The sequence below is a fragment of the Arachis stenosperma genome, chromosome 2 (genome assembly GCF_014773155.1).
Source record: "Arachis stenosperma cultivar V10309 chromosome 2, arast.V10309.gnm1.PFL2, whole genome shotgun sequence".
NCBI lineage: Eukaryota > Viridiplantae > Streptophyta > Magnoliopsida > Fabales > Fabaceae > Arachis > Arachis stenosperma.
In genome coordinates this window covers 5,361,120-5,373,156 of record NC_080378.1, presented here as the reverse complement: position 1 = coordinate 5,373,156, position 12,037 = coordinate 5,361,120, and the positions used below count along the sequence as shown (strand labels likewise).

General features: G+C 32.0%; 1 protein-coding gene and 1 pseudogene across 1 annotated transcript; both read left to right on the top strand.

Moving 5' to 3' along the window:
- The first annotated feature begins 8,679 nt into the window (after window positions 1–8,679).
- On the top strand, window positions 8,680–10,439 carry LOC130962429 (putative disease resistance protein RGA1; annotated as a pseudogene).
- LOC130962427 (disease resistance protein RPV1-like) lies at window positions 10,440–11,516 on the top strand. Its single transcript, XM_057888646.1, has one exon. The coding sequence runs from the start codon at window positions 10,440–10,442 to the stop codon at window positions 11,514–11,516; it is 1,077 nt and encodes a 358-aa protein (XP_057744629.1).
- Window positions 11,517–12,037: the final 521 nt, after the last annotated feature.

Below are 12,037 nucleotides of genomic sequence, written 5' to 3'. Positions count from 1 at the left end.
TTAATGTGCAGAGTGTGCCTCCACCTGCCGAGACTGCCAAAGTTATAGTGCATTACTGCAATGTACGGATCCATAAATTTTTGCAAATGCATTGAATTGAAAAAGTCATATCATATGTAAAGTCGTTGGTCCTTAGAAGTTATAAGTCCCATTTTTCATGTACGGAAAATACAAGTTACTAAATAAATTATTTGTATAAAATATAATATATATTAAAAATTTATCAAATATTAATTCAATAAAAGTTTAGGGTTTAAAGATTATATATAAGTTGACGGATATAGAAGACTCGCCCAACCTCATTACTCTCCTCTCCACCAATTCACCTCTCATTATATAACAGTTGACTCACTTAGCCAAAATAAATTATCTCTCGGTTAGACTTTTATGTTAAACATTTATTTTCGGATAATAAGCACCCAAATAAGTGTTTTAATAAGAAAGTGTTAAATCGGATCTGTTGGTTTTTAATAAATTTTTTTTTTTTACAAGTTTATGAAGATTATTTTTATTAGAGATATTGATTTTTTTATTGTTTTAAAGATGATTAATATATTTTATAATAATATTTTTTTATTTAATTAAACTGAAAAAAGGATTTGTGTTGTGTATTCAAATTTTCTGGAATGATACAATATAAAAGATATTTATAGGTACTAAGAAAATCATAATAATAAAGACGTAATCTCCTATAATAAATATTCAGATATACTAAATAATACACTACAATAATATAGACTATTTTTTAAGATTATTACGTGTCAAAAAAAATTAAAATTCGTCAAAAAAATAAATTTTGACACTATTTTAACTGTAAAAATATGTTAATAAAAGTTTTGTCAAAAATAGTATTTTTGACATATAAGTAATTGTAAAAAAGTTTTAAATCTTATTTTGATAAATATTGGCCGTAAAAAATAATTTGTTAAAAAAATTTGAGAATATATTTTTTGTGATACTTATTAATCGTCAAAAATACTATTTATTTTGACACTTATTGACCATAAAAAATTCTCAACAAAAATTTTTAACAAAGAATGAGATGAGATCTTGAAACTGAAGAATAAACTGAGATTTTGAAGATGAAAAATGAGTAATATGATCCTAAATTGAGAGTAGTGTGATGCCAAAATTGACGGAGCTCAACGAAGAAAAAGAATAATGGAATAAGTTGAAAATAAATAAGTGTCAAAATTGGGGAGTAATTTTCTACAATCAAATTATTCATCAAAAAACATAAAAAATTTGACATTTGTGATATTTGTCAAAAATATATATTAATTTTTACACTTAACTATGGCCGTTAAAAAAAATCATGTTAAAATAACTCTCTTTTCTTGTAGTGATACTAATTGATGCTAATTGATCCTAATTATATTCTAACATTATTAAAAATTTATTTGTCTAACGTAGATGTTGAAAATTTGATTGAAAATGATAAATTAAAATATGTCATATGAAAGTAATTTTTGTGGACTTATAATAAATAAAAATTTTTAAAGACTAAAATATTCAATCTAAATTTTTTTTAATGACCAATTTAGGTATTTATTCTTTACTTTTCTTTATCTTCTCATCATCTCATTTTATCTTTAAAAATTTTGTTAATTCAGAACTTTTTTAATATTATTTTACAATTTAATATTAATATTGATAGTATAAATATTTCATAGTCAGCCAATCATATTTGTTCTTTTAAATAACTATTCATATAACTAATATAAAAAATAATTATTCCCACAAAAAAGAAAACACTCCATTTATATTCTTCTTAATCCTAATTTTAAAAAAAAAACATGCAGACGCCTCATTCTCCTACACTGCAGGCCGTCAACTTCCATCACAGACCACGTCCGCGCTACCGTCACCTCCTCCAATGCTGTCGCGAACGATGCCATCGCGCCGTGTTGCTTCCGCTTTGAGGACGTCATCCACCACGGTTGAAAAGTCACGCTGAGTTGTACGCGCTCTTCTCCTGCACTGCACAACCTTCCATTCCGTCGCCACCACATTATTGTTGCGCCGCGTCGTTTGCCTCTTTCTTCACGTCGCGTCAACCATCTCCGCCGTGACACCGCGTCTCTTCCTCCTCCTCCATCGTGTCTTGCCTCCTCTTCCTCCTCTTCCATCACGCTGTTGAGTCACGTCCCATCTTCCAAAAGTTGGTGGATGTTGTTTCTTCAATTTACTGGATGTTCCTTTTATTCGAGATTGGATTTTTTTTTACTTGAGAATGGATGTTTCTTGTCCCTGCACCAGCAATGTCAATGGCGTTTTGTGTGGCGAGACGGCGATCTGTGCAACGAGAATGGCGGCACATTGCTCGACGGACCACACGCACAACTTGTGCAAAAAATTTGGCGAGAATGACGACGCGCTATGGTGGCAGCGATGCGGCAGTCTGAGCGACGGGAATAATAGTGGCGCACTGCAGCGGCAGTGAAGCGGTGGTCTGCATGAGGAAAAGGCCAAAGCTATGAGAAAAAAGGTTGACGGCACTGTGTTTAGAGAGCAATTAATTTATCAAATTTTTATTATTCAAAAACGTAATTAATATCAATTAATCAGATTCTGATTTTGAAAATAATTTAAAATTAATAAATATTAAATGAAGTTGTTTACTTGGTCTAGAAAATAGAATATTACAATTACACCCTTATTCAATTTCCTTAGCAAGATTCTCACCTAATAACTCCAATATTCATTACTCTCTTCAACCGTTTCTGATCTGTTATATATATAATCTCTCCAGCGTTAACCATCATCACTTCATTAGAGTGTCACTTTAATTCCTCCACCAAAGCGCCCATTCTTCCCTCCCTCACCACTTGCCGCCGCTGTGTCATTCTCCCAAATAACTTTAATTTAATGGTTTGCGTTTCTACTTTCATTTCTGGCACTTCATTTTTGTTCTCTTCTTATTACCATCAACTGTTTCCTTTCAAAAAACTGATAAAAGTTTCCGGTCTTTATAGGAAGTAGGAAGGGTATAAAATTATGCCTTTATTTTTAGGGCGGTGTCTTGAAATGAAAATTACTACCTTTACTTGATATTATGGTTACGACAATTGATCCAACTGGCCAGTTCAACTTGATTAATTGAAGATTGATTATTAAATTAATTTGGTTCAAGATAAAAATTATTTAATAAATAATCTGTTAAAAATTAAAAAATTGGATAAAAATTATTTAGTAATTAATTAATTTAAAATAATAATCACAAAAAATTTATTTTTTAAAAAAAAATTATATATTTTATATATAATATATTATTTTATTATATACATAGGTTTTAACTCTAATTAAATCTCGGTTGAATATTTAAATTTTTTGAATTTTTAATTCTATCGGTTTAATAACCGATTTGATTTTTAAAATTTTGTTTAATATTCAAGTTCGCTCAATATAATAGAGGAAAATATAATATTTTTCAGTGAAATTCATTTTTATTTAAATATTACAATTTTCTAATAAAGTGTAACACCAAAAGTAAAACACAATGTATTCTCTTTTTTTTTCAGCTTCAACTATGGTGATATGTTAAACTTCATCAACATTAAGCAACAGGGCAATATATTCTTACAATTTTAAATGCCAAAGCATAGTTCATCTTACAAAAGCTATTGAGGTAAATTTTTCTATTACCAATTCTCCTGCCATATTATATATATCATGAGGACTATAATATTTTCATCATTATTAGTCTCGTTTAATTTTGACTTTGATTTATATATGTTTCCTATATTTTTCAAGATTTTACAATAGTTCGTTTTGATATATACTTCCTTATTACAGTTATAACATTTGAACTTTCTTCTTCATTAGCTAGGATTGCTTTTACTTGATTTTAATCATTGTTAATCATGAATGAAATAATAATTTTCGAGTTCATTTCATGACCTTAATTCAAGGATCTGAAACGGCTCCAATCAGAAACGATTCTTCTTGTGAGTGTTTCAGCGTTTTAATTATAGTATGTGAGTTTTAAATTAAATTTCATAGATAAAAACTTTTTTTTTTCATAGAAACTTTCCTTCTTTTGCAAGTTAACTAAATACAAAACTTAAAACAAAAACGTATAAATTGGAGAAGTAAAACTTAAAGATTAAAAAAATGTGCAAAATGTTGAATACAGAGTAAAATACATTGATTAAAAGAGCAAACAAAAAAAAAATGAAGAAGAATAAATAAATAATAAAATGCAAGTTTCTATTTTGAGTTAAGAAAAATTATTTCAAATTCTCAATTTTAAAAATTATTTTAAATTCTCAATTTTACTATGTGGCGTAGAGAGGTTGAAAGTGATTTTACAAGAAAAACTTATTTTTAAGTATTTTCTAAGAAGAACCGAACTACTTTAAAATTTCTCCTTCAAGTTCTATTTTAGTGTCAAGATAGTTATGAAATGGATAGTCACATCAGTCTTCAAATTTTAGTAAAAAATCGTTCCTATTCCTTTTCTTAATGTCTTATTTAGACAATTTTAACTTGTTTAAACAATCTTTTGGAAGTATATAAGACTATTTTAAAATCTTTTAGATGTATTTTTGTTGTTTGTATACTTTTTTGTTGAATTAGAGTTATCCAAAAATTTAACATGGGTATATATACATATTTCATTTGATATGGGGATGGCATTGAACTTCATGCACATCATGCTTTGATAATTTGAATTTACATACAACTTTTTGATTTGTTGATCGGATAATTTCACTATATTCATTTGTTTTGCGATTAATTATGGTAAAACCAATGTTCTGAAAACCGGTTCGAACCGGCCGATCGAATCGGTCAAACCGTGAACCGGACGCTGAAGCGATTCAGATAATAAAAAAAACCACAGAATTTAAAAACCGGACTTGAACCGACGAACCGGTCAGTTACTGGTCGGTCGAATCGAACCGAGACCCGGCCGGTTTTTTAACCTTGCAGCAAAACGCCACCGTTTTGTGTTGTGGGAACCCTAATTCCCTTCTCCCCTTCGCAGCCTCCACTTCGTCCAGCCTCCAGCTTCTCAGTTCTCATCACTCCAGCCTCCCATAGAACAGAACAACACCCACGACTCCACGAGGCCCTCAACGCACTCACCGCCGTCGCACTCACCTCAACGCACTCACCTCCGTCGCGCCTTCAGCACCGTCACGCCATCACCAGCGTCGCGCCGTCAGCTCCGTGGCGCTGTTGGGTCCGTTGCGCCTTCCGATACCTCGTGCAGTCAGCACCTTCCCGCCGTCAGCTCCGTCGCGCACACAGCTCCGTCGCGCCCTCAGCCACTTCGCATGTCACCTCCGTCGAGCTCTGCCTCTGAGAAAGCAATAGAGAAGCGTTGAAGCGTTGAAGCGTTGTCCTTCGAGCTTTGAGAGAAAGCAATAGATTTCCTCATTTCTAGGTAATTTTTAATTTAGTTATGAACATGATTTTGTGATGAAATCTGATTCTGATGAGCTGAACTCTGATGAACTGAACTCTGAGTCTCTACTCTCTGAAACTGTTATGAACTGATTTTGTGATTTCATTGATTCTGATGAACTGAATTCTGATGAACTGAACATAGCTGTATCTAGATTGTTTGATGAATGGCCTATATGGTCCAAAAATGCTCTTACTGAACGCTTGCTTGATATCGGCTTAAGATTTACACATAGCAAGCTTAGAAGGTGACTTGCCCAAAATCTAGTCATTGGCTTTTTAATTTGCAGCAATTGAAATGCTAGATACTTGTGCAGTAACCTTTTATTCTTTATTCTTGTAGGCTTTTGTCTAGAATTTCCTACTACTTTTTCAATGGACCATTTCTAAGGTTCTGGATCAAGAAAGGATATGATCCACGCAAAGATCCTGATTCTCGCATGTATGACTTACTCCTTATTTGTAAATTTCTTAGTATATTTGTCTGTAGCTATTATTTAGGAGTTCTTTTCAGCATTAGAATCTTATCTGGGACGGGATTGTTTTTTATATAAATATTAATAGTTTATACTTTTCTCCAGGATTTTGAGAATGCAAAATCTTCATCATGTCAATTAGTCCTTATAGGTTTTGTTATGTATATATATATATATTGGATCTGATCTGATCTTCAATTAGTCCTCATTGGTTTTGTTATGCATCCTAAAACTGGATTTTTTCATTTACCTTGATATAATAACATTTGATTTTGGTGGCTGTCACTTTCTATGATTAGTATATTGTTCTTTGTGCTGTTTTCTCATTTCTTAAGGCATTTGTTTTATTTAGGCTAAAACCTAGATGGGAAGATATATGCACCTTTCGAGCATTCCCTTACAAGATGCAGACATCTTTACAGTTATTCGAGCTTGTTGATGATTATATTCAATCAGAAATAAATAAGCCTCCATCACAGGCATCTTGCACTGTAAGTTTTGTGAACCTTTATTGAATATTTCAACTCAGATATGTAAGTTAGCAAAGTACTCTACTCTGCTCTTCATTCCCCTAGCATGAGGTAGAGTTCTATGTTAACTATGGATGATATGGACTTTGTCCTTTTTTTCTTCCTCCTTCCTCTTTGATTGAATGAGCAAATAGGTAGCTGTTTTACTCCATAAAATTTTCTTCTATTCTGAAATTTTGTGCATATTGATGTTGCTATGTTATGTTTGATTGGTTATTTTATTTTTTGATTTTTGAATTTCTATTTGAATGAGATTATACCATTTTGGTTTATGTAGTATTTTTAATTTGAATGATATTTTAAAGTTTACATTAGAATATAATTATATTTTCATGTGTTTATTTATATTTTATTTATTATTTTATTATAAAACGATTTTTTCGATTCAACCACGGTCGAACCGGTTGAACCTACAAACCAATGAACCAATAGCTAGAGCGGTTCAATGATCAGTTCGGTTTTCAGAACCTTGGATAAAACTAAACCATAAAAAGAATAGCTTATATTTTGTTAGGATGTTATTTAATACTAGTGGATTAATAGGCCTGATTCTAAAAAAAGGACCGAATCAGCCGATCGAAGAAACTGACACCAAATTTGATTTGATTCTTGAACAAAACTATCCTATATTCGAACTGGCGGCAAAAATCTCAAAATTGTCCAAAAACCGGTTAATTTAACGGAATCGAAATCCGATAGTTCTAGGATTTAGACTAAAAAGACATTTTTTTATTTAAAAAATGATGAATGAGAGAAAGACAGATCTTCAAATCTAATAAAGGGAAGAGGCGTGTACATAACGACAACGAAGGGAGGAGAGAGCTAGGCCGAGAGTCTCACGAGAAAAAAACATATTCAAACAAGTTGGAAGCACAAATTAAAGGTGTAACGATGATGAACTTAGAGGTGGATGATAACGTGAGCAGAGGGAGAGGCGGAGCTACGACAGTGATATTAACATATTACATTTAGTCTAAATTAATGTTTAATGTTTAATGTTTTTATCCTAAATTATACATATGATATTAACATATTACATTTAGTCTAAACTAATATATATAATTAAAAGGATATATTACTTTTCAAATAGAAAAGAAAATTAGGAATTTATCTTAAATTGATAAGTATTTTTGTATAGTTAATTTTTCACTACAAAGATGGCGTCGAATAACAACAGTTTATTTTAAAAATTGTGGTGGTTTTAAACTACCGTAAATTCATATATCAACAAACATATAATATATATAATATCATAAATTTTACTCATATATAAATCTTGATCTTGGAAAATTGGATTGGTACTATATTTTTAATTTGTATATTTTTAAATTTATATTAAAATATATTTATATATTATTTTATTTTAGTTTGATTGTTTTAGGTGTATCACAGTTGAATCGGTTGAGCTTTTATACCGATGAATCAATAATTAGAGCAATTTAAAAATTCAATTCGATTTTCAAAACCTTGTTAATCGAATTATTATTAATTTATATTTAATTCTTCTTTATCTTATATTAAAAAATAAACAATAACTTTTAATGAAAAAAAGCTACTAAAGAAATTATTCTACACTAATTTCTCTAAAGAAGTTATTCACCATCAATGTTAGTGGGAAGACAAATAAAACAAAACAAAATATAAGAAAAATATTTATTTTGTTCTAACTTGTTATTAATAACAAAGATAAAAATATTATGTGAACTCTCACATCGGTTGAAGAGAGAAAGAAAACATGTTTTATAAAAATGTAGATATCTTTTTTTGGGTGTATTTTGACAAGTGAATATTAGAAAATTATGTAGTTAACCCTATCATTAAGAATAAAATCATAAGTTATGGAACATCAAATTAGATAATATCCACAAATAGATGGGTTAGACTGTTCAAATGGTACTACAGTTGGTATCAGGCTTGATGTGTAAGTGAGTGGACTGGGCTGTTAAAAATTGTATTAAAACCAGTGTCTGTATTAATGTGTCAACGAGGACATTGGATCCCATTAGAGAATAAAGTGTGAAGTCTTACATCGACTCAAGAGAGAAACAAAACATGCCGTATAATTGTATAAGGATGTGTTTATGGGTGAATATAGGAGATTTGTTATCATTCTTACTATTAAAAACAAAACCGTGAGGCATGGAACATCAAAGCCGATAATATCCACAAGTGGATGAGCGAACATCAGAGTCGATAATATCCATAAGTGAGCAGACTAGACTCTTAAAAATTGTACTAGAGTTAGTGTTAATATCCACAAGTAGATGGACTTAGCTGTTACAAATGGAATTAGAGTTGGTGCTTGGATTGATGTGTCAAGGAAGATGTTACACCCCATTAGATGGCGGAACCCAAAGTCATATATCGGTTAAAAAGAAGAATAAAACATGTCGTATAAGGATGTGAATGTATGGAATTTTACCATCTTCCTACCATTAAAAACAAAATTACGAGGCATAAACTGTGAAAGCAAATAATATCCACAAATGGGTGAATTGGGCTATTTCATATTGTGTTTATTATTTATTATGCATCCATTAATTAGCAACGCGTGTATTTTAATTTACAAGTGCTTTTGCACTATGACCCTTTGTTTGTCTAACAATGCTTTTTAATGTCAATCTTTTGCTTCAGGATATTTTCATTGATTTTCAAATGATTGAAATGAGTCTTGAAGTTGTCCCTTAAGCAGGTACACTTTTGGACAAGTTAGCATCAAAAGCATACCAAGAGATTTTTCTAGCATTGGGTCTTACGAATTATGTGGACAAGCTTAAACATTCCTTGAAAATAATCAATACTTTTCTCATGGACGCTGAGAAGAAGCAAGCAAATAGCAGCAATATAGCTAAGTGGTTGCAGCAACTCAAGGAGACATTTGATGATGCCAGTGACATATTAGACGAAATAGAGTACGAGGCAAATCAATATGAATTGGTCAAAATCTATGGAGGTTTTGGCACAAATTTTTGCCGATTCTTCTCTAATAATTCATTTTCATTTCGCAACAGAATGGCTAAGAAAGTCATAGATATGCATCAGAAGATAGATGAAAAAGCTGAAGAAGGAAGAAAGTTGGGTATAATTGAACAACATATCAATGCTCCAACTATTGATCACAATTTACCATGGCGAGAAACTGCATCTTCGTTGCCCCTACATGTTTGTGGTAGATTTGAAGAGAAAAATGGGCTCATAAAGTTATTGATGAGACAACAAACAGATGCTAATAATGTTGATGTGATCTCAATTGTTGGGCTTGGAGGTTTGGGGAAGACCACACTAGCTCAAATGGTATATAATGATATTGAAGTGTCAAAGAATTTTGATATACTAATATGGGTGTGTGTGTCTGACTCATTTGTTGTTAAGAGGATAATATTCCAAATTGTTGAAGCTGCCTCAAAACCACATAGAGTTGAACAAAATTCTAGTTTGGATGTTTTGAAATCTCTTGATCAGAAATTACATGGTAAGAGGTTCTTGCTCGTGCTAGACCATGTCTGGAATGAAAATCTCTCTGAATGGAAAGTGTTGAGGGACTACCTATTCACGGCGAGCAGTGATAAGGAATCGAAAGGCAGCAAAATCATGGTGACGACTTGTAGCAAAAATGTTGCCTCTATTATGGGGAGCAATTTTCAATTTGAGTTGAAACTGCTTGACAAGGGTGAATGTTGGAAACTATTTGTGAAATTTGCATTCCAAGAAGCAGAAAAGGAAGTAGAGGAATACCCAAGGCTTAAGAAAATTGGAAAAAATGTTGTTCAAAAATGTAATGGAATACCCTTAGGAATAGTAACCTTAGGTTGCCTTCTTAGATCAAAATCCCATGATGAAAATGAGTGGAAAAAAAATAAGTGATAGTGAGGTGTGGGAGTTAGATCAAGAAAATAGTGCTATTTTGCCATCATTGAGATTGAGCTATAATTACTTGCCACCAGAACTAAAGCAATATTTTTCATATTGCTCTTGTTTCCCAAAAGATTATCCGTTTGTGGTTATTGAGTTGATTATGTTTTAGATGGCGCATGGACTCTTTCAACCTACAGGCGGAGACGAAGATATAGAAGACATTGGAGAGTTGTATATTAAGAAGCTAGTTTCAGCATCTTTGCTTCAAATTGATGCTTCTTCCTACTCCTTTAATTTGAAAAATTCAATGACATTTAAGAGACTCAAAATGCATGATCTTGTGCATGAACTTGCAAGATTAACAATGAAGGAGTCAAGCAAAGCTAGAAGCACTGTTCAGCTGGGGCAACAACAAGAAGCATCCATGGAGGAATTGGCCTCTCACAAATTCAACTATCTAAAGGTTTTCAACTTAGAAGAGATGAAATTCATTTCATTGCCTGATAATTGTTTTCCCAAGATGAAGAAACACTTGAGATACCTCAATCTAAAAGGTTGTAGTAGTTTGAAAACACTCCCTAATTCCATTTGTGACCTGCAAAATCTACAATGTTTGAACCTTCCTAAATGTTACAACCTTCAAGAGCTTCCAAAAAAAATGAAAAATCTCATCAGCCTTCAATATTTTTTTCTAACTACCCAAGTTACAAGTTTGTCCTCCATGAACATAGGACACTTTCGACAACTCAAATTCTTGTTTCTTTGGTATTGTACAAAGTTAGTGTCTGTACCAAGTGCTGTTGGTCGCTTAACTGCTTTAAAGAAGCTAGTGATTCATTGGTGTTTTGACCTGGTGAATTTCGAAGGCGAAGAAGAAGAAGAAAAGAAAAATGTGGTAGCCTATAGTTTGAACCTTCAAGTGCTTGAGATTAATGGATCATTCAAGTTGGAAGCTTTACCTGATTGGCTTTACAGAGCTACTAAGCTGCGCTATTTGAGAATATGGGGAGGAAGAATGAAATCATTTCCCACATGCTTTCCAAGTGATTCTCTTGAAGAACTTCGTATCATTTCTTGTAAATTCTTGACATTTCTTCCCATCAACATGGATCAATTCCATAATCTTCAATTCTTAGAGATAGATGATTGTCCTATACTAAGTGCAAGGTATAACAAGAAGACAGGTCTAGATTTGAAAAAAGTTGCTCATATCCCATATTGCGAGGTTAGTTTATTCAATTTCTGATGCTTTTATTCATATTGCATGAAGATTTCTGATGAAAATTAATTAAATGGTCAAATTTATGTCTGAAAGATTAGTTACTTTTTAAATTAGTTTTTGAAATATTTTTTTAATCAAATTTAGAATTTTAAAATTTTAAATTAGTTACCTTGATCTTTTCATTTTCATTGTTTATGGCGTCAGAATTTGTTGATATGAAAGCTTAGGTGACACCACAATACACAACTATTCACTACAAAAAAACTTGGTAATTACGGCGGTTTCTTAAGGTTATTACGGCGGTTTGAACCGCCATTATTACCTTGAACGGCGCTAAAAAAAACCGCCATAATTTGAAGCGCCATTTGGTTATTACGGCGGTTTTCGAAAAACCGCCACAATTACCTGGTTAAAACGACGGTTTTTGAGTTGGGTTAAAACGGCGGTTCAAACCGCCGTTATTACCTGGTTAAAACGGCGGTTTTTGAGTTGGGTTAAAACAGCGGTTCAAACCGCCGTTATTTCCAGGGTAAAACGGCATTTTT

Bases quoted from the DNA above. Each gene is read 5' to 3' on its own strand.
- LOC130962427 (XM_057888646.1), top strand. From the start codon at position 10,440: ATGGCGCATGGACTCTTTCAACCTACAGGCGGAGACGAAGATATAGAA.